The 24,114-nt window shown below is 42.3% G+C and overlaps 1 protein-coding gene across 2 annotated transcripts in view; it reads right to left on the bottom strand.

The window, feature by feature from the left end:
• The window catches only part of TTC26 (tetratricopeptide repeat domain 26), a 155,477-nt gene that overhangs the window by 99,678 nt on the left and 31,685 nt on the right, over nt 1-24,114 (bottom strand). For both annotated transcript variants that reach the window (XM_033933397.1, XM_033933396.1), the window contains exons 6-7: nt 17,926-18,071; nt 10,730-10,901 (exon numbers count right to left, since the gene is read on the bottom strand). In XM_033933397.1, coding sequence (XP_033789288.1) covers nt 10,730-10,901; nt 17,926-18,071 — 318 coding nt within the window. The remainder of the gene's footprint in view (nt 1-10,729; nt 10,902-17,925; nt 18,072-24,114) is intronic.

Below are 24,114 nucleotides of genomic sequence, written 5' to 3' on the forward strand. Positions count from 1 at the left end.
TTCTGTTGCTGTGTTTTTGCTTTAAAACTTCTTGAACAATTCACTACGGAGTTTTTGGCTTATGCTCCTCTCCACACAGCTGGAGAATAATTACTTCTGATAAGCAACTGCAGGGAATGTCAGCCACGGAGGAGCTCTGTTTTGAATAGATTCCTTGACTGCAGTCAGCCAGTGGCAGAGTGCTTCAGCTTGAACAGTTTACCTTTTGCTTATGAAAAATTCATTGCCATACAGCAAGACCAGTGTGTATGTTGCCTCATTGCTGAATTTACTTTGTCCCATTTAGGCTGGTGAAGAGGACTGAGCTGTAGGAATTGAAACCCAGCCATAGTTTTGGTTTTTGTGATTTTTTTTTTCTTTTCTGATTTTTGAAATAAGGGTCATTCTGACAGTTGTGAGACCAGTGTGGCCAGGTTGGCCCAGCATTATATGTTTTGGCTTTTGCATTAATGTATTTGGAAAATATCACAACCTACTTGAGAATCTCAGAGCAACCTGACTCCGGGTCAGGAATAAAAGTCTAATTTTATTTTTTGAACCTCTTTTATTGTGTGTGGATTGCTTGCTTGCTTGCACTGTGGACATTTTACTTGCTGTTTTACCCTAGGCTGTTGCCTAGAGTGCATGGAGGGAACGCGCTGGGAATAGTATCTGTCACTGTGGCCCAGGCTCGCTGCGCGTTTCAGGAGCCCGCAGGTTGCGACACCTTCCCAGATGATGTAAAAACACAGGCAATTGAATCTTTGGGAAACTTGTACAAAAACCAGATTGAAATGGGAGGCTCTATTTGTGATTTACAAACAGTTGAACTGAATATTGTCCCTTTTTATACTTTAATAAAAAAGATTTAAATATAAAATAAATGTTTGAGGCTTGTGCAGATGAGAACAGAGTCCTCGTGGATGGGGATAAGGAAAGGATGGAGACAGAGCCCGCGGGGATGAGGGAAGGATTGGGACAAAGGCCATGGGGCCAGGTCAGAGATGGAGACAAACTTTGGCAAACAATAAGGAGAACAGGTATGTTTTTAGAATCTTAATAAACAAAAATACATACCCACACTGATGGGTTAAACCATCCACCTTGTTATTTTAAAGTACAGCAAGGAACAGAAAAAGAAAATATTGGAAAAAAGACCTCAGTTCTGCTTCATAGGTCTAAAAAAAACCTCCCAATACAAAGCATTCTCATTTTCTTTCTGCATCGACCCACTCTCAATTTCAGTGTGTTCACAATTAATGATTCCAATTTCAATAAGCAAATCCAAGCAACAAACAAGCAGGTCTTGGGTCAGTCATATCATGCACTTTAGAATGAAAAGCAACTTAGCTTGTAATGCAGGCCTCCTTCCTGATGTTTGCATCTGGGAGCCCACAAGGAACTACAAAGCGTCACCTCAATCTTCACATCCAAAGGTGTTCAAAATCAAAAATACCAAGATCTGACAAGGATTCCCCATTTCGCCATCTGGCTACATCAGGGATCTTCCTCTTCAGCAACTCTACAGCTTTGCATAAACTGAAATATATTGATGCTGAGGGCTACCAATGCTCAGAGAAGTCCGTTATCTATATTAGCAAGGTCCTCCTTCTATATGGCAACTACTAATCAGATTCTTCCACTGAGATCCAATCACCGGCTGACCCAGAAACTTCATTCAAAAAAAGGCTACCCATTCTATTGTCCATTCAGTCCTTTAGGGCTTACCGAATCCAGTTCAAATATCCACTGTTTTTCATGTTATTGTAACATGCGCCACCAGTCATCTCATCGCTGTGGTTCTTCTATGTGCTCAAGCACTATACATCACAATGAATCAAATTCATGCTGATATTGTAGGCAGTGAGATACCATAGGTTCCTTCACGTGGCGAGTATTTAAACACAATGTTCCAACAATTGTGTTTTTAGCATCTGGGAAATCTATCCCACATATAACAATAAATATAGGCAAGCAATCTAAAAGGAGCAGAGCAGTTAATGTCTTCAAACCAATGGTATTTATTGACAATCATACGAAACAGAGATGTGACTCAGCACGGGCTATGTTTTGACTGAAAAGCCTGCCTCAGGAGTCTTAAGAGTCAATGGTACAAAATATATTGTGTTGGAAAATAGGAGTGATAAATTAAACATATATACTGTATGTATGTAGCCCTTCCTTGGAGTTCCTTTCTCATTACAATTCCTGTAAACCGTGCCGAGCTCCACAACTATGGAGATGGTGCGGTATACAAACCCAAGGTTTAGTTTAGTTTAGTTTAGTATGTATGTATGTAAGAAAAATACCATTCATTTAACAATGCACAGGAAAAAGTGAGAGTAAGCCAGTAAAGTGACTGAAAATAATCCAACTGAGCTAACAAAAAAAAAAAAAAAAAAAAAAGGGAATAAAACAATGCTCTTATAATGATAATTGATAAAAAAAGGTATTGGTTAAAAACACAGTACTTTGCTATCATACAAGCATAATGTGTTATCAACTAGTAAGCTTCAAAAAGTGCCGTTATAAATTCAGTCCATGCTGAGTGTATAAAAAGAAGTGTAACAACAAATAATGCTGATATGAAAGTAACATAAAAGACTCAATTATAAAATGGTTTCAAAACAGCTGTTGTAAATGATTATGCCACAGGATCCATTACAATAAAAAAAAATTAGACAACAAAATTAGACCTCTCCGCAGAATTTGACCTAGTTGACCACACCTTATTACTACAAATTCTCGACGCCATAGGAATCTCAGGCAAGGTCTACAAATGGTTTCAGGGGTTCCTCAAATCTAGAACCTACAGGGTAAAATACAATGATATCAAATCAAATCAAATCTTCCCCCTCCTATCTAAACAACCGCTTAAACCAAATCTCCACCTCAAGACACAGAAGAACCTCGAACCCTTTCGCCTTCCCCCCACTCAAAGGCACACAACGCAAGAAAATGTTTGACAACCTTCTGGCAACACAAGCAGCAAAAATCAACCATTCCATCTCCAATCTTATAACAATATCAGACAACTTCAAAACATTCAGAAAAGAAATCAAAACCCTGCTTTTCAAAAAATTCATCCAAATATCTTAACCCCTCCTCTTTTACCTCCAGAAGATTCACCTACCTTCAGATAACCTTCCCCCAAATTACCCACCTTAACACCTTCCAATTAAACAAATACCATAAATAGATTGTAACCTACCCTCTCTAACTGCATTCCATAAGTATTTTTCATACAGTTCTTCACTGTCAGTTTAATTTCCATCCTATAAGTTCACATAGAATTTTTCTTTTTTCAACCATCTTTATTTTCTCTTCTTTATTAATTTCCAGGTACTTTAGTTAGATTGTGAGCCTTCGGGACAGTAAGGGAATTTTTTTAAGTACCTTCTTACTTCTCATTTATAATCTTAATGTATATTTTCTTCAAACCGCTTAGAACCTAACGGATGTAGCGGTATATAAGAAATAAATTACATTACATTACATTACAAGCTAAAAGACATTCCATGCCATAAAATATAAAAACTTGAAGACAAGGTGCACTCATAAAAACTGGCAGTCCAAAATAGAACGCATTCAGCATGATGCAATATGTAAATTGTGATGACTTGACAACAATACTGCATGTAATAAAATACTGTACCAACACTTAAACTTACAATTTAAGGGGAAAATTCTGTTTAAGATGCCCGTTCTCAGCAGCCGCCTAAGCGGCTTTTGAGAATTGCACACGGGCGACCTATAATCACTTAACCCCACCTTACCACCCTGATTCTCTAACCGGCGCCCATGCCACTTTACTTGCTTACTCTCATTTTTTCCTGTGCATTGTTAAATTCGTAGTATTTTACTTACAATTTTCCGTTTCAATATCTGTAGGAGTATTTTAATTAATTTATTGTCATGTCATATTATTTTAGCTATTTATTTCATCATTTGATTGACACAGCTTAAGAGGTATGATTTTACTCTAAATTTTTATATACATATATATGTTTGATTTATCATTACTATTCCAGCACAATATATTTTGTGCCATAGACTCCTGAGGCAGGCTTTTCAGCTGAAACATGACCCATGTCAAGTCAAGTCACATCTTTGTCTTGTATCACTGTCAATAAATCCCATTGGTTTGAAGACCTGGACTGCTTTGCTCTTTTCGTATTGCTTGTTGTGTGTATGCAGAGGCTGACATTCCCCATTTCAAATAAACATGGGCACCATATCAGATAGATGACACCCCTCGAGAGACATTTAGTATGGCTTCTCAAAACATAATTCTTACATAAGAACATAAGAGATGCCGCTGCTGGGTCAGACCAGTGGTCCATCATGCCCAGCAGTCCGCTCACGTGGTGGCCCTTTTGGTCGAAGACCAGTGCCCTAACTGAGACTAGCCCTACCAGCGTATGTCCTTGTTCAGTAGGAACTTGTATAACTTTGTCTTGAATCCCTGGAGGGTGTTTTCCCCTATGACAGCCTCCAGGAGAGCGTTACAGTTTTCCACCACTCTCTGGGTGAAGAAGAACTTCCTTACATTTATACGGAATCTATCCCCTTTCAACTTTAGAGAGTGCCCTCTCGTTCTCCCTACCTTGGAGAGGGTGACCTGTCCTTATCTACTAAGTCTATCCCCTTCAGGATCTTGAATGTTTCGATCATGCCCCTCTCAATCTCCTCTGCTCGAGGGAGAAGAGGCCCAGTTTCTCTAATCTGTCGCTGTACAGCAGCTCCTCCAACCCATTAACCATCTTAGTTGCTCTTCTCTGGACCCTTTCGAGTAGTACCGTGTCCTTCTTCATGTACGGCGACCAGTGCTGTACGCAGTACTCCAGATGAGGGCACACCATGGCCCGGTAAAGCGGCATGATAACCTTCTCCGATCTGTTCGTGATCCTCTTCTTTATCAATCCTAACATTCTGTTCGCCCTTTTCGCCGCCACCACACATTGTGTAGACAGCTTCATCGACTTGTCGATCAGAACTCCCAAGTCCCTTTCCTGGGAGGTCTCTCCAAGTACCATCCCGGACATCCTGTATTCTTGCCTGGGATTTTTGTTACCGACATGCATCACTTTACATTTATCCATGTTGAATCTCATCTGCCATGTCGATGCCCATTCCTCGAGCCTGGTTATGTCACATTGTAGACCTTCGCAATCCCCCTGTGTCTTCACTACTATGAATAACTTCGTGTCGTCTGCAAATTTAATCACCTCGTTCGTCATACCTATGTCTAGATCGTTTATAAAGATGTTGAAGAGTATGGGTCCAAGCACCGAGCCCTGCGGCACCCCGCTGGTGACATTCTTCCAGTCCGAGTATTGCTGTTTCCTATGCTCCAGCCATTTTTTTATCCACGTGAGTACTTCTCCCTCGATTCCATGGCTCGCAATTTTCCGAAGTAGTCGTTCATGCGGAACCTTGTCGAACGCCTTCTGAAAGTCCAGATATACAATGTCGACCGGGTCCCCTTGTCTATCTGCTTGTTTACTCCATCAAAGAAGTGCAGCAAGTTTGTCAAACAAGATCTGCCTTTGCTGAAATCGTGCTGGCTGGTCCTCATCAGACCATGTCCGTCAAGTTGATCAATGACGCGGTCCTTTATCAGCGCCTCTACCATCTTTCCCGATACCGAGGTCAGACTCACCAATCTGTAGTTTCCCAGATCTCCCCTTGAACCTTTTTTGAAGATCGGCGTAACATTCGCCACCTTCCAGTCCTCTGGAATCTTTCCTGTTTGGATCGACAGATTGGCTAGTAGTTGAAGTAGTTCAGCTATGGTCCCTTTCAGTTCTTTGTCGACCCTCGGATGCAGTGGCGTACCTAGCATATGTGATACCCGGGGCCCATCATTTTTTGCACCCCCCCATCTGTACGAAAAACATGATTTTTAATAACAATCACTCATCACACATGAGTACCTAGGAAAAGGCAGCATCTTACATATGCAGTGAGCAGTAAACATCAATACACCCATTGTAAAACTAAACAAGCCAGACTAGTACAGATCAATCCTACACTGTCAATCCTAACAGAAAACCTTGTCTTTCAAACACACAGAAAACACCTTCGCCTAGTATGGAATATGTAATCACAAACTAACCCCTCCCCCTTTTACAAAACTGTAGTGTGGGTTACTTGTTACTGGATGAGTATATATATATATATATATATATATATAATAAAATTATTATATATATATATATATATATATATATATATATATATAATAATTTTATTATTATATACCGCCATACCGAAAAAGTTCTAGGCGGTTCACAACAATGTGAGCTAATACAAGGGATATAGATAAAATACAAATTAGAATAATGGACTTAAAAACAGATAAAGGTTAATACACATCATACAATGTCCACATGCAGAATGTCCTCATTGATGACTGTTCATTTCAGTTGACTCAGATTTCAACACATTAGGGGATAGATTCCATACAAATGTAAGGAAGTTCTTCTTCACCCAGAGCATGGTAGCAAACTGGAATGCTCTTCCGGAGGCTGTTATAGGGGAAAACACCCTCCAGGGATTCAAGACAAAGTTAGACAAGTTCCTACTGAACCAGAAGGTGCGCAGGTAAGACCAGTCTCAGTTAGGGTACTGGTCTTTGACCTAAGGGCCGTCACATGAGCGGACTGCTGGGCACAATGGACCACTGGTCTGACCCAGCAGCAGCATTTCTTATGTTCAAAATATCACTCAAGTTCTGGTTCCTTTCAAACAAAAAAATCATCTTGCAGATGATGAATTCTTAATAAAGTCATAAGTGGGCACATCGTGTGCTGAATTTGTGCTGAAAGTCTGGAAAAATGGGAGCTAAATGGAATAATATTTTCTGTCCCCCTGCGTTCTTTATATTGTAATAACTGCTCTCTAGGGTTATAAAGCACCCTTCTGCAGGCATTCTTTACAATGGAGGATGGATAACCAGAGTTCACAAATTTGCTTTGATGTTCTCCTGATTTATTTTTAAAATCCATACCTGTATAACAGATCCTCCAACACCTGAAAAATTAAGCAAAGGGAATATTTGCCTTCAGGCAGAAAGGGTGCTTGCTGGAAAAAAATAAAAATAATATTTCTGTCCATAGGTTTTGAGAATGAGGTACTAAAGCCCCCTTCTTAATCAGAGCATCCAAAAACATTGTGCTGTGAACTGTATTTTAGGATGACAAGCATTTATGTAGACCAAAAATTGTTGGAAAGACTTCAAAGAGCCCCTCCAAAAGCAAAACACATCATCTATAAATTGAACCCAACATACTATCTGGTGGAAAAAAAATAGACGTGTAGACCCATTTCTCCTAAAAAATTTAGGCATGTGGATATTTTCCTTACTGGTTGGGTTTAAACCAGGGTCTGAACAGGCTCTTCCATGTCACTATATATTTTGGATTTTTTTGCAGGATGGCCTGAAGCAAGAACTTGCCTTGTGCTCCTTGAGAGTTCAAGTGGAAGCCTTGTCTTCTTTTAGAGGTCTTTTGTGCGGTTTGCCATCTCTTCCTGATATGATCTGTTTCTTGAGGGCAGTGAAGTTGATCTGGCCTCCAGTTCACCCTTCGGTTTCAGCTTGGGCTCTCAGTCTGGTGCTTTTGATATTGATTCATCCACCATTTGAGCCCCTTAGATCCTGCACTCTGAAGGACCTTACTTTGAAGATGTTTTTTCTTGTTGCCATTACTTTAGCTGGATGTGTGTTGGAGTTGCAAGTTTTTTCTTGTCATGACATGGAAGACCCTGTTCAGAACCTGATTTATACTGTCACAATCCCAGCCCTGAAGCTAGTCTTGTTCTAGATAGGAGACTAAGGAACTCAACTCTAAAGCTGACAAGAGCTGACCAGTGCAGCAGCTCTGCAACAAGCATGCATTCAGGCTCTGATTCTAAGATGAGTGCCCAAGAACAGGAACCTGGGAGGAGGGGGAGCAGTTTGGGGAGAACAGTTCTAGTGAACCTAAAGTAACTCCCAGTAAGACACAGCCCAGAAAACAGGCTCCTAGTCCTTTGAGCGCCCACCTGCTGAGGCTAATTAGACAACAAGAGAAAGCTCAGCAGAAGCAACAGTTTGCCCTTCCCACACAAAGGTTAAGGCATGGCTTGCTCAGAGCAAGGCAAATAGAGCCAGGTACATTTAGGAGAGTCAGTCCTGAGCCAGGAGAGCAAGGAGACACATGGACCATGCTCCTGAACTCAAGCAGGGAAATGAAATTGAAATGGAAGATTTAGAAGTTTTCCCTGGAGTGAACCAGCCAGTCTGTCCACAAGCAGTGGAGGTTATGGACACATCCCTGGAACCTGAAGAGGTGTTTATGGAGGAAAGCTAAGTTTGATTGTTTTGACCTTTTTTGAATTGTTTGATGTTTTGAATGAGGAGACTTGTGCTGGCCGAGTGAGCACTGCAAGACTCACTGCTGGGAAACGGCGCCCTGTTCTATGGACTTTGATTTGGGATTTGATTTTTGTTCTTTTTCCCTGTTTGTGAGAAACTCTGCCACTGAGAGTGATAGAGGGTTTGTGGGGCAAATCCACAGAAGATCTTTTGTGGTTGGGATCTTGGGGCCAGTTTGGCAATTTTGATTGTGGATTCGGCAACTCCCCATCCCCGCCAGCTTACTAAAGTTGGTAGGGGAAGCCTGATTGAAGCCAGGCAAACCCGGTGTGCTTTTTTAGGACCAATGAACTTTGATGAATGACTGAGTTAAGGACTGTGCAAATTTTTCACTATTGTTTCCCTGTTATTCTTTTCTTTGTGGAAAAGCTGATTAAGGACTGTTTGCACCTACCTTGAGGAAAGGGTTGGTTCAGTCTAGTGCAAGACAAATTTTCTGTTTGGATTTGTTTTGTTTGGAACTTTTGAACTTTGGCAGCATTGCTGAGTGAAGCTTTGTTGTGAATTAAAGCCTTATTGTTTTGAGGAGCACCTTGCTATTCTGACTTTTATTGTGCACTTCATATTATCACTACCAGCAGGGCTTTCAACCTGTGAAGGCACGCCAGAGACTGTATTTTTGCGCACTGCCCGGTAGCCATTCCAAAACCCGATACCAGCAGAGCGACAATACCCAACCAGTAAGGAAAATGTCCCCATGACTTAGAACAGAAACCTGCTCACTAAGTCTGTTCCTAGCCCCAGAAGACAGGGAGGGCAGATCAGAGGGAATACTGCAGGGAAGAACATGATTCCTGCTACACTCTCCTATCATTCCTTTTACAAATACACTGAAAGTACTCAGGCTAAACCCCTAGTTAAACAATCTGCCACAGCAAGGGTTAAAGAAAGGGGAGGGAAAGAAAGGCACATCTTGCTCAGAGAACAGACAGAGGTTGCCTAGGGAGACAAAGAAAAGGTAAAGGCACAGCTAGATAAATTAAGCCCAGCTGAGAACACGAGGAGGCAATCAGGAACTTGGAAGGAAGGAAGGAAGTTCATCAGACAACAGACAGCATCTGGCCAGGAGCTCAGCTCCACTACCTATCGCAAGCATTTTGCTCCATGGCACAGCAACGGTGACAATAATTTATTCTCCAGGCAGAAGCCAGCTTGGAGAAGGGGGCAGTTAGAGCAAATGTGTTCAGAAACTGCTTAGGAGAACAGTCTGTTCCCTACTGCAGAGTGGGAGGAACCATTCATGGAAATAGAGGAAGATTCCTTTGAGAGAAGGGAGAGTGATAATGAAATGAAGTAGAGCCCAGAAGCAGTGGAGCGTATGACTGAGGAAAGCATGAGTGAGTAAAATACTATGGGGAAGGTAGTGCAAATTTATTGGCTAACAGAAGGTGGTCTAAGAGACTGTAATGAAGCAATAGTGTCCTTATGAATGAATGTTTGTTGAATGTGTGGCTTTGATACTAGGAACGGTAAAGCCAGGATCCCTTTGTGCTATTGAAGCATAGTGGAAGGGGGATGGGCTAAAGATGGCTAACATGTAGAAGGGAAGGAACACTTAATGTAATTCAGAGCCCTGACATTCTAGAATACATGACAGTGGGAACTATGGGAGGGATTTAGATCATCAAAATCATAAAGGTTGGACTGGTTCCCCTATCGCCTGCCCAGGGTTAAAGACTGGTCAGTGGGGGAATATGTAGTTCAGGGAGTCAGGTGAAAAACTTCCAGAAATGTGTTTAACTGAAGCCTAAGGAAAAGAAAAGGGGCTGTAACAGGGTGGCCAAGGGCTCCTAACATTGGTGCTTAGAACCAGAAAACTGCAGAGACTGAGCTAAAGTGGCAGCTGAACTTTGTATAAGTGAAAGCTCGTTTTGAGGAAAATTTTTGATTATTTCAACATGTTTAAGCAGTGAACTGTGTTTTGAACTGAGTGAGCCCAAATAAGGGTTAGCCCAAGGGACTGTAAGAATAATCCAATGCAAATTGAACTGGGGAATAAATATTTGAACTATGACTTATTTCTGGACAGCCTTTATTTTCTCCTTCCTTTGTTGCCATTGTGAGGTCCTCCAGGGAGTACTGGGCCTTGCGCCTACAGCGGAAGCTGGGTCTCTGGCATTCTAAGCAGACCTCAGCCCCGTCACTATATATATTTATATATATATATTTGGGTGAAAATGAAAGAAGACATCAACAAGAATTTTTAAAAAAACAAGTTGACTCTAGCCATTAATGACATAGATGCATGCAATAATTCCTTTGATTTATTCTTTCCAACCAATACAATATATTGTCAAATAACACAATTAAAAATTCCCTACTATTCGGTACCTCTGCTGCTTTGCCATTGTAAAGTCGGAAATGGTTACAGGCTTTGAGATTGAGAGCAATGGTGCTGTCAGGAATCTGCTGAAGGTAAACAGCAAGGACCTCTTGGGAAACATCATAGTAATCCAGTTTGTAATAACACAGTGCTACATAGACATTAAGAGCCATGAATTCCCTGCATGGAGAGAAGAGATGGATAGCCATTTACAATATCCAAACATTGCTTACCAAGCAAAGGGTACATATGAACATATGAAACACTGTAAGATATGTAAATATTAAGCCAAGCCACAGTTTAGCAAAAGCTTCTAAATACTGTGTTAATTTATGCCACTGTCTTGGCTTCAGAAATTCAAAAATGACATGATTAAATACAAACAAATAAGGAAAAATTATGTTCTTACCTGTTAATTTTCTTTCCTTTAGACGCAGCAGATGAATCCAGAGACCAATGGGATAGCCCACATCTACCAGCAGGCGGAGATAGAGAAACTGATTAACAGGTGGTCCTATTGGCTGGGACTCCTCCTGCATCTCCAGTATAGCTCCTTGCCCAAGCATTTGTAACCATCAACAGGTATAGCACGTAAAAAAACTTCTTTCCCATAACAAAATTAAAAAGGTAATAATACACAATACCACCGACAATAACAACAAACCGTGAAAGATGCAAAAGAAAAACCAACAGTCAAAATCCAGAAAGGTTGGGGCTCTGGATTCATCTGCTGCGTCTAAAGGAAAGAAAATTAACAGGTAAGAACATAATTTTTCCTTCCTTAGCAACAGCAGCAGATGAATCCAGAGACCAATGGGATGTAGCAAAGCAATCCTCAATCTGGGTGGGAAGCAAATGCCGCCTCCGCAACAACCGAAACACTAAACGCATCCTCCGCAGGTGCCCCCTCATCCAGCCAGCAATGCTGAGATAAAGCACTCTCGGAAGACCAAGAAACCGCAGGACAAAACACCTCCAAGGAAAAAACTTCTGGACTGAGTCCAAGTAGCCGCCATTGCTCCGGCTGAAGGGACATGAAGTTCATCCACCAACCGCTTCCCTGCCATCAAGGAAGCGGAAAGAAGGTCCCCCCCCAGTGAGTAAGGGAGGCTGGGGATGCTACCCTACGTATGTCGCATCCCCTGAAGAATACAAAGAGGTAAACCAAATGACCCAAAACACGTGAGAAGCCGACAGAGTGCGGAGAATGCTACACACATTCAAAAAACCGCAGCAAAGAATAAAACTCGCCACCCCAGTAATCCTCCCAGCAAAAAGGAAGGAAAAGCGAGAGCGGCATCAAAGAAAGGATGACATCCTTAGAAAGAAATTGAGGTACCGCCCGAACCGACACCTCAGAATTTGCAGATCAGAAATAAGAATCCCCGCCTTAAAAGGCCAGCAACTCAGAAAACCATCGAGCGGAAGCCATGACCACAAGGAACACCATGTTGAATGGCACAGCCTTTTTGAGTCTCAAAAGACAAGATCGAAACGAATCCAGCATGCAACTGCAAAGAAGTACCCTAAGACCGGACTCCGGACAGGGTTGCTGAAGAGGTGCACGAAGATCCTGTTCTCCGTGGAGGAACAGAACTACACGAAGCTGAAAAGTAAGCGAAGAGCGAGATACACAGCCCATGGAAAACTCGAAGATTGTCACTTGAATATGACGGGAAATGAACGCCAAGCCCCTGGCAATACGCTTGTGCCAAAAAAGAAAGAAGATAAAACATAGAACTCAGGAAGTGTGCAAACGTGGAGAAGAAGCCATGAAAGGAAAAGCCTCCAAAAGGAAGCAGAAGCCACAGGAGAATACATCAGGATCGCCTGGAGAAGAGAAGAAAACATAACCCATACAAGGCAGCTATGACTGTGCGAAAGCCAGGTCGTAACATCAAAGTAGGACAAATAGCTATGTGGTCGAACCCTAGGAGAGTAAATCCGGAGATACCAGGAATCTCAACAAATCGGCCGTCGAAAGACTCAACAGATCCGCATAGCAAGGATGGCGCAGCCAAGCCAGAGCCACTCCAATTACGGAGCCCTGAAAGCGAGCTTGAGATGGCAAATCCATCCAATTATTAGCCAGGGGAAAATACCAGAAAAGAGAAACCAGAGACGAGAAAGAAGCAACGCTGCTACCCCCTCTGACCGCCAGACCTCGCGTCTGTCGAGGAAGCTAGGAAGCCTTGCATTCCGAGATGAGGCCAGGAGGTCTAGGTCCAGGAGATCGCCCCTGAATATAAAGAGTTGGAACGCCCGAGCAAATCGTCCAGGATGGAGAAGATGTTACTACCACCACTATGTATGTTTGCGAAAGCGCTGCATCGGTCAACCAACTCGAGACAGTCCATGCTCAGATATGAAGGTGAGAAAGACTATCGAAACCAACTTCCCGTCCTGTAAAAACATGCCGGACAGAAGAGCAAGAGGAGATTCCACACAGCGAAGTAGAACATGAGGGAAAAATAGGGGAGCTGATTAACATACGTCAGGAGAAGACGATAGCCGCACAAGGCTGTTGAGTAGCCCGAAAAACACAGGACCCTGCGTTGTTCCAGACACAAACAAAACCTAGTCCTGCCCACTTGAAAAGTCAAGGTGCCACCAGGCAACCCCACATTACCAGGAGAGTGCAGCCCCAACAGGAAACCTAGCACTCAAGTACAAGGAAAGTTGTGGGGTTTTTTTTTTGTTTTTTTTCCCAATTCTTTATCCATTTTATTATCTTACAATAAGTGTATAATATCACTTAAACTCTTCAGCAATATAATATACATACATATTACAAGGACATATTTCAAACAGCGCCACCTGATACCAGCAGCGCCGCCCCAAGGCGCAAAGAAGAGGAAACAGACAAAAGTCATAATTCTCACCATACCGGGACCCCGGGAGGTAGGAGGAGAGATCCGAACCAAGACCCGGTATCCCTCCCCCGCCGCTGACCATCCCAGCGGCAAAGCACCTCCTGCTGACCTAGTGCCGGAACAAGCTGCAACCGAGGAACCAATCACATAATGGTCTCCCTCTCCAGCGCCCTCAGGCAAGGCAGGATGGCTCCCATACCACAAAGAATCACCTCGGGAGTGAGTCCAACCGCCACGTGAACAGCAACTGCAGCTGCAACCCACCGACGCAACCAGGACCAGAACCGGGAGAACGGGGAGGCACGGAGATAAGGACGCAGCTGAAACAGGCGCTAAGAACGCCGTGGCACCGCCGCCAGCGTCGGAGCACAAGCGTGAGCCACCCGCTCATTGAAAAGCACTGGCTCCACAACCGCGTCAATCTTGGCGGCTTGAACACAGCCGCGGCACCTGCTGTGCACAGGACAGCCCCAGTGAACAGGCCGCAAAAGCCAGGACTCTCCCGCCCATGCACTAGAATAAGCTAGTGGCTCCCGCATGCGGGAAAGCACTGTTTTGAACAACTGTGCCCAAGATACCAAACAGGAGGCCTTTACTGAAACATCCACACATTCAAATTATAAACTCCCCATACTGCACAGTTTTCACTGCCCAACAAGGCTTAGATGTTGAGGAATAAGTTAGCTATTTGGAAAGGCATGCGACCGCACAGCTGCAGGTACTCCAGAACAAGCATAAGACCAACAACAAAACCCGTAGGTCTAAGACAATCGCAAAATAATGGAACCCGCAGATGCAATGCAAAAAAGGAATACTCACAACCTGGCTTATAGGGCTGGCAGACGCCGGTAGACACCGGTTGAGCATCCCTGAGAAGGCATAATCACAAATAGCAAATGGTCTCCTTTTTTTTTTTTTAAGGGAAAGAAGAAAAAAGTAGAGACCCAGTTAACCCCTCTATCACTGGAGGGAGGGTGAGGCAGGGACCTGGGGGAGCCCAGGTGTAACCCCTAAAGCTGGCATCATTCAGCTGAACACCCCTGTCTCACTGAAGAGAAAATCTCAACAGGAGAAATAGAATTGGCAGCTCACTGAAGAGAAAGCCTCAACAGGAGAAAATAATGTTCTAGCCACAGCCAGAATCCAGGAGCTAGATGAATAGCAACCATAACCTGCTGGGAGATAGAAAATACTGTAGATACAGGAGGAGTCCCAGCCAATAGGACCACCTATTAATCAGTTTCTGCTGGTAGATGTCGGCTATCCCATTGGTCTCTGGATTCATCTGCTGCTGTTGCTACGGAAAAAGATTTCATATACCATTCACATTTTGACTTCTGTCAATTTAAGGACAATTTAAACAGTGATATTCTGAAAGCAGGCTCCCACCCCTATTAAAAATTAACTTGTAGTTAAATAAGTCATATGAAAATCATACCTAATAGTAAAATAATTAGGAAATAATGAGTTTGATGTATTTTTATACAGAGAAAAATGAAGGTAGATAAAGACCATATGGCCTATCTACTCTGCCTAATCATGCCATCTACTCTCAACTCTTCTCCCTTAGAAATCCAACATATTATGTTAGGGAGTTTGACAAAGACAAAGAAATCCAGCATACTTGTTCCAAGCTTTCTTAAATTCAGATACTCTTTTTGTCTCCACTACCTCAACCCCCCACCAGGAAGCCAATCCAAGTATTCATCACCCTCTTCGTGAAGTTGAAATTTGGTCTTACTACCTGCTAATTTTCTTTCTTTTAGTCTCTCCAGACTGGCACAGATGGATGGCAGATGGGTAGGTTTACGCTCCTCTGCCAGCAGGTGGACACTGAGAACACATTCAATTCTTAAACTACAAGTGGGCTATGCAGTCCCTCATAGAATTAGTCTGACGAATAGTCAAGCAGGAACAAGACAAACATACCAGCACAGGAACTCCAAACAACAATAGTTGTTTTGGTTTTTTTAATGAAAACTCAACTGTTGGAGAAAGATCGGAACAGGCAACCAAAACTGGGTCCCCAGTTTGCCAGCTATACCAGACGAATCAGATGCTGCGGCTCCACAATAACTATTTACACTCCCCAGAAAAAGAAAAAAATGGCAAAAAGAAGAAAAATCATGAGATCGCATTCCAAAGAAAAACCTTTCCCGAGGTTGAAATCACTGAAGAGGCCTGAAAATAGCCAGCAGCAAAAAGGGAATCCCCAGAAAACCCCAATGCGACAGCAAGGGAATCCCCAGTGTCGGTAAAAGCCACAATGCCTGGGAAAGCCCCAGAGCTGTGGGCGATTGGGAAATCCTAGGCATCCCCTCCGCAGATGGCCGAGCTACTCGTCAAAGCTGCTGGGGAAAACCTCCTACTGGACCCCAATGAGGGTTTTCCTTTGCATGGCTGCAAGCAAAAATAACAGATACCAGCTTCTCTAAGACCTCGGCTGAAGCACACTGAGCACTTTTTCGACCGAGAAGTGCTCATTGTGAACCACGAGGAAGGTTTAATTCAGCTAGAAGGGAGAAAAATTAATGAATGAAACTTCCCTTCAGACCGGCACAAATAAAACTTAATGGCTCTGCCTCAAATGGGTTTTTTTGTCAATAAAAATTTAAAGGAGCAGACCTCACTGGCTCTCAAAGCTGTAGTCTTTGCTCCCTGGCAAAATGTACAGCTGAGGCACCTCTAACGCAAAAATGAGGAGGTGAGAGAAAGGAGGGAAGGACTCAGCCGCCTCAGTGTGACACCCCTGAGGTTGGACTGGACTCCTACAAGTCCAAGCTCAGTCCAGACAAAACCAGACCAGAAAGGCCCCTGCCTCTCCTCTCCAAAAGTGCCTAAGGAAAGGCCTAGATAAAAACTGAACAGGCTTATCACTCTACCTGCTGGAGACTGAGAACAGACTGATTCGATGAGGGACTGCACAGCCCACTTGTACTGTAAGAATTCAATATATTCTCAGTCTCCACCAGCTGGCATAAACCCATCCATTTGTGCCGGTCTGGAAGGACGATAAAGAAAAAGTATTTTCTGAGATTACTTCTGAATCTATCTCTTTTCAGCTTCATCCTATGCTCCTCATTCCAGAGTTTCCTCATGCGCATTTATGCCATGTAGGTAAACATCTCTATCATATCTTCCTCTCCTGCCTTGACTCCAAAGTATACATATCTTAAAGTATCTCCCCATATGCCTTATGACAAAGACCATCAACCATTTTAAGTAGCCTTTAGTTCCTCTGGACCGACTCTATCTTGTTTATATCTTTTTGAAGGTGCAGTCTCCAGAATTGTACACAATATTCTAAATGAGGTCTCACAAAAAACATCACTACCTCCTTTTTCCTGCTGGCCATTCCTCTCCCTATATACCCAAGCATCCTTCTAGATTTTGCTGTCACCTTTTCAACCTGTTTGGCCACTTTAAAATCATCACATACTATCACATCCAAGTTCTGTTCCTCTTTCACGCACAAAAGTACTTCACCCCCTAAACTGTACCATTCTTTCAGGTTTTTACAGCCCAAATGCATGGCCCTGCATTTCTTACAAATTTTGGACCATTCCTCAAGTTTCGCTAGGATCTTCCTCATGTTATCCATACCATGGAGGTGTCTACTCTATTGCAGACTTTGGTATCATCCACAAAGAGGCAAATCTTATTGTCAGCCCAGCCTTAACTTGCTGGCTTTACCAATATCAGCAAGGACCTATGGGAGATCATATCAGTTATATCTGACCTTGGGACGTGTCAATGCAGACATCCTCAGAAAATTACATATAAAGTATCAATGATTAACAGACCTGAGATTCTAAAGATGTGCTAAGGTCTTGTACTTAGATGAACACTAGCCCCAGCTAAATGCTCCTGCACAGAATTCACATACATTAAGCATCCAGCCAGACTGGATTGTTTATCAAGAAGATATGCTACTTGAATGGGACAAAGAAGCCAGAGACCAATCACATCAAAGAATAATGTATGTCTGGGCGTCTGTATCCTTATGCACACAGATGCTCATAACATCGATAGACTCTTGCATACACTGGGTACCATTTTTGGTTTGGTATCAATATGCACAAATTATGGCATTGCTTTATGTTAGGATTTTTGAAAATTGTCTTTTCTCTTTAATTTTATTTATATTTTTCTTGGTTTTATTTTATTTAGTTTCTGTATAATTTAAAGGGTGAGAGAGTAGGGGATTTTTGGTAGGTTCTATGTTGAATATACTATTGTTATTGCTGTAAGTTGCATAAATTATTTGTAAAATCATAATAAAAATAAGTTAAAAAAAAAAAATAATAAAGAAATACATGTGAGAGGCAAACCTGTTTTCTTGTAGGATACGCTTGTAAATCTCAATGGCCTCTTGATAGTGGGACCTCATATAGTGGATGGATGCCAGACTTAGCTGATCATCTGTAATATCCTGTAGGTTCTGATGAAAGTTCATCAGCTTCTTCTCATCATTGAACTTGAAAAGAAAAGAATACACAGCGGAACTGCATGAAGGTGCTGCATTAGGAAGCAACCTGTTTACAGCAGGATCCTGAATTATATGATATGACTCCTAGTAGAATGGTCTGAGGCAATATATGGAATAACACACAGAAAGAACAAGATCAATACAATTACAGTGTATACAACAATACAACAGAATATATACTGCAAATTACCATAAATTGATTATATGCAGATTACAATACAGAGAATAGGGTCATTCCATGTCAAGTGATCAGATTCTTGGAAAGTGCCCTGCATGACCATCACGGATTTTGATGAAACTTCATATGCAGAGTCCACCATGTCTCAAACGAACTTTGGTAAAGTTTTAGTTTCACCTGTGGAATATTTGTGGAGATATAGCCATTTGTTTGACCCCATACCACAATGAAATACAGTACGACAATGACATTCTGACAACTTTGAGACACAATATCTCCCGAGCTGTGTTTCCAAAAAAACTGAAACTTAGCTACCTTGCACAACTTTTGGAGCTCTATTCAGTGCTACCAATAATAATTTTTGTCGAGCACTGAGTGAATGACTGAATTACAGTAAACTTGGCCGAAAAAATTAGTGCTCCAAAAAAAGTCAAAGTTTGACATTACTTATCTCCCACAATAATTGAGTAATAAATGCGAAATTTGGCGCATGTCTCAGTACAAAGTTGTTTTCAAAAGTACAATTTCAACCTCCAAGCTCTTTCCATTAGTTTACAAATTAAGTGTAAAGTTGCTAATTTGTGTAAAAAGGCCAAAAATAGGGTATTTTCAGCCTGCTTTTACAGAAAAATACCTTTTAGAAACTCTTTCAAATCAGTCTCATTAGAAAGAGCATATTTCAAACCCCCTAGAAAAGTGGACTTCATTTTTCAACGCAGGTTAACAATGGCTGAAAAGGGGGACAAAGTTGGGAGACGTTGCGGGTGGGCCACTTCATCCAGGTTCCCAAGCCTCGCATTTGGTTTCTTTGTCAAGGTTCCAAAGCCTTTTGTTGGTATCTTTCTGGTTCCAAAGCCAATGATTAGGGTGTCTTATCCTAGGTTCCCAAGCCTAAATTGGGTATCTTATATGGTTCCCAAGCCGAAGTGAAGTCCACTTTGTTGGCATCGATTAGTTGGCATCCATTTTAAACTGAATTAATAATAATGTGGATCTGAAAAAGAAAACAAGTTGTAATTTGTGATCTGCATGCAACAAAATTATCATCTCAATTTCTAGTTAGGAATAATCATTAATTAAGAACACTATAATTGTACCCAAAGCTTGAGTAAAAATAAACAGGGAAAAACAGTGTGAAAAGTGACATAATTGTAAGTTGAAACATAGGCCGTTGCCATGGTGACATCTCCCAACTTTGTCCCCCTTTTTCGGGCATTGTTAACCTGCGTTGAAAAATGAAGTCCACTTTTCTAGGGGGTTTGAAATATGCTCTTTCTAATGAGACTGATTTGAAAGAGTTTCTAAAAGGTATTTTTCTGTAAAAGCAGGCTGAAAATACCCTATTTTTGGCCTTTTTACACAAATTAGCAACTTTACACTTAATTTGTAAACTAATGGAAAAAGCTTGGAGGTTGAAATTGTACTTTTGAAAACAACGTTGTACTGAGACATTATGCGCCAAATTTCGCATTTATTACTCAATTATTGTGGGAGCTAAGTAATGTCAAACTTTGACTTTTTTTGGAGCACTAATTTTTTCGGCCAAGTTTACTGCAATTCAGCCATTCACTCAGTGCTCGACAAAAATTATTATTGGTAGCACTGAATAGAGCTCCAAAAGTTGTGCAGGGTAACTAAGTTTCAGTTTTTTTGGAAACATAGCTCGTGAGATATTGTGTCTCAAAGTTGTCAGAATGTCACTGTCGTACTGTATGTCATTGCAGTATGGGGTCAAACAAATGGCTATATCTCCACGAATATTCCACAGGCGAAACTAAAACTTTACCAAAGTTCGTTTGAGATATGGTGGACTCTGCATATGAAGTTTCATCAAAATCCATGATGGTCATGCAGGGAGCCCTTGATCACTTGACATGGAATAACCCAATAGTCATTACTAGGAAATACAGTTATACCGGATAAAATACAAATGAATTAAAGACTAAGTACTAATCCAATTTACAAGCAAATAAATACATACATATTCAATTATTGAAAGGTAAATAATAAGCTTCTAATCTAATATATACAAAGGAAGGGAATTCCATGTAGCTATTTTTTTGTATTCAATACCTTCTAACTGAAGGGAAATGTAAGATCAATTGATCATTATTACATAATTCTATTCAAGACATTTATATCCTATTTATATCATTCTGGATTCTAAGCAGGTTACAAAAAGACATTAACATATAATGTTAAGAATTTACAAGCTCGAGAAAATGGGTGAATGGACATCCATGGAAAATCAGGGACGGGAAATTGCACGGCGACACCAGGAAATACTTTTCACCGAAAGAGTGGTTGATCGCTGGAATAGACTTCCACTTCAGGTGATCGAGGCAAGCAGCGTGCCTGATTTTAAGAAGAAATGGGATCGTCACGTGGGATCTCTGCACAGAGATAAATAGGGGAGGGTCATTGGGGTGGGCAGACTAGATGGGCCGCGGCCCTTATCTGCCGTCTTTTTCTATGTTTCTATGTTTCTATGATGGGTTTGATGTTTGGGTTATCTTGTGTAGGTATTGGGGTGCACATTTCCACCCAGTGATTCTTGAGCTCACTCAGTTGTGGGGAGGAGGTGTCCTAAATTTGAAAATGAAAATGCTCTCACCTCTTCCCACTTACATCGTTTTCCTGACCTCCTTAGAATTTCTTCCCTCCAAGCTGATTCTCTGAGAACCTTCTAAGAATGTCTCACCAATGGGCTGCAGGGAAGGGGGATGCAGGAGAGCACAGTTACTTACCGTAACAAGTGTTATCCAGGAACAGCAGGCAAATATTCTCACATGTGGGTGACGTCTTCCACGGAGCCCTGGTACGGAAGGTTCCAAGTGTATTGCCACTTAAGAACTTTAAAAAGTTCAAGACCAACTGCACCGCACATGCGCAAGTGCTTTCCCACCCGACGTAGGCTTGCGGCTCCTCAGTTCAGATAGCCAGATAAGAAGCCAACCAGGGGAGGTGGGTGGGATGTAAGAATATCTGCCTGCTGTCCCTGGATAACACCCGTTACAGTAAGTAACTGTGTTTTATTCCAGGACAAGCTGGCAGCATAGTTTCACATGTGGGTGACCTCCAAGCTAACAAAAAAATGGGATGGTGGCGTGTTGGCCTTTAAGAAAATAAATTTTGTAATACTGCTTGATCGAAATGGCCATACCATCTGGAATAGGATTCCAGACAGTAATAAGAAGTGAAAGTATGAACCGAGGACCAAGTGGCAGTTTTGCAGATTTCATCAATAGGAGTAGAGCGGAGAAAAGCTAATGAAGCTGCCATAGCTCTAACTTTGTGGGCTGTGACTCGACCCTCCAATTACAGCCCAGCCGGAGCATAACAAAACAAGATGCAAGCAGCCAATCAATTGTAAAGTGTCCTTTTAGAAAAAGAGTGCCCCAACTTGTTAGGATCAAAGGAGACAAAAAGTTGTGAAGAAGGTCTATTCGATTTAGTTTGTTGCAAATAGTAGGCCAAAGTATGAAGAGCTGTTTCTCCAGGATGAGAATGAGGCTTGGGAAAAATACTGGAACAACAATTGATTGATTGATTGATTGAGATGAAACTCAGTTACAACTTTAGGTAGAAACTTTGGATGGGTGCGAAGAACCACTTTATCATGATGGAATACTGTAAATCAGGGATGCCCACACTTTTTGGGCTTGCGAGCTACTTTTTAAATGACCAAGTCAAAATGATCTACCAACAATAAAATTTTAAAAAAACACAAAGCACACTGTACGCATAGAAAATGTTAATTATCATTCCTATTCCAGGGTTTTTCAAAGAGGTCAAAGCAGATGACTCTATGCACTATCACCTCAGTAACAACCATACAAAAATAGACAAATATACCCCCCTCCCTTTTTACTAAACCACGATAGCAGTTTTTAGCGCAGGGAGCTGCGCTGAATGCCCAGCGCTGCTCTCGACACTCATAGGCTCCCTGAGCTAAAAAACTCTATTGCAGTTTAGTAAAAGTGGACCTTAGTGTAAAATATAGACAGCAGATATAAATTCAGACACATTTTGATCACTAAATTTAAAATAAAATCATTTTTCCTACCTTGTCTGGTGATTTCATGAGTCTCTGGTTGCACTTTCTTCTTCTGACTGTACATCAAATCTTTCTTCCCTTCTTTCAGCCTGTATGCTTCCTCTCCTCCAGACCTCATTCCTTCCCCCAACTTTTCCTTCCTCTTCCCTGCCCTTTCTTTCTCTCTGCCTCCCTTTCTTTTTTTTTCTGTTTCTCTTCTTTCCTTCTGTCTCCCTGCCTGCCCTTTTTCTTTCCTTCTGTCTCCCTGCCTGCCCTTTTTCTTTCTTTCTCCCTCCCCTCCCCCAAGCCACTGCCACTGCCATCGGGGACCAGGACCCAAACGCCACCAATAATAGGCCCCAAGCTCTCCCTGCTTCGGCCAACCAGCATTCCTCTCCCCGACGTCAATTCTGCCGTCGGGAAGAGGAAGGCTGATCAGCCCAAGATCGTGATCAATCTATTGGGGAAATGCTGCTGGGTCCTGCCTTCGCGGAAACTGAAAGTAGGCAGGACCCGGCAGCAAGAAGAGGAAATGCTTCATTTACTTGTCTCCCGCCTTAGCCCGTAGCGAACGCTTGCTTCAGGGCTCTCAACATGTGCGTGCCGGCTTCCCTTCTCCCCTCCCCCCCGGACATAACTTCCGGTTTCGGAGGGAAGAGAAGAGAAGCCGGCACGCACACTTTAGAGCCCGGAGCATAAGTTCGCTATGGGCTGAAATCTCCAAGCCGGTTTTTTTGGGGTTTTTTTTAATGTTCAGCAGCGGCAGATGACAGCTGGGCGGACCGCCCAGCTAAAAGGCCCTAGGGAGAACACTGGAGAGGAAGGCTGATCAGCCCGTAGATCAGGACGGCAACACGAGTCTGCGATCGATTCACGTTGCCTTCCTGAGCTACTGGTCGATCGTGATCGACGTGTTGGGCACCCCTGCTGTAAATGGTGGATCTGCTACCAAGGCTTGAAAAGTTCACTGACTCTTTGAGCAGACCTGAGAGAAATGAGGAAAACACTTTCCAAGTGAGCAATTTAAGATGAGCAGTAGACATTGGTTCAAATGGAGGTTTCATCAGTTTAACAAGTACCACATTCAGATCCCAAATTACTGGAGGTTTGAAATTAAAAAGTCCTTTCATAAATTTGGAAACCACAGGATGAGCAGAGAGAGGTTTTCCATCCAATGGCTTGTGAAAAGCAGCAATTGCACTGAGGTGGACTCTAATAGAAGTAGACTTGAGGCCAGACTGGGACAAATGGAACAGGTAATCCAGAATCGAAGACAAGGAGGTGAATTGCGGTTCCTGATGATGAAGATCGCACCGAGCAGAAAACCAAGTCCACTTTTGTGTATAACATTGTCTTGTTTTCTGGAAGCATTCAAAATGTCCTTTACAGGTTGAGAAAACTGAAGATCAGGTGAAGTCAGCCCGAGAGATACCAAGCTGTCAGTTGTAAAGACTGCAGGTTGGGATGAAGAAGCAAACCTTGACTCTGTGTAAGAAGAGATGGAAAAATTGGCAGAAGTGGTTCCCTGATGCTGAGTTGAAGTAGAAAGGAAAAACCATGGTTGTCTGGGCCACTGAGGAGCTATCAGAATCATAGTGGCAGATTCCTGTTTGAGTTTGACAAGTGTCTTGAAAATAAGTGGAAATGGAAGGAACGCATAGAGGAACTTGTTTGTCCAGTCGAGGAAAAAAGCATCTGCCTCCAGATGATGAGGAGAGCAGAGTCTGGAACTGGGGTAATTTGTTGTTGTGGGAGTTCCCCATTGAGAAAAAATTTGATGAAGAGTTGGTGAATTGAGCGTCCATTCGTGAGGTTGG

The sequence above is a fragment of the Geotrypetes seraphini genome, chromosome 2 (genome assembly GCF_902459505.1).
Source record: "Geotrypetes seraphini chromosome 2, aGeoSer1.1, whole genome shotgun sequence".
NCBI classification, from domain to species: Eukaryota; Metazoa; Chordata; class Amphibia; order Gymnophiona; family Dermophiidae; genus Geotrypetes; species Geotrypetes seraphini.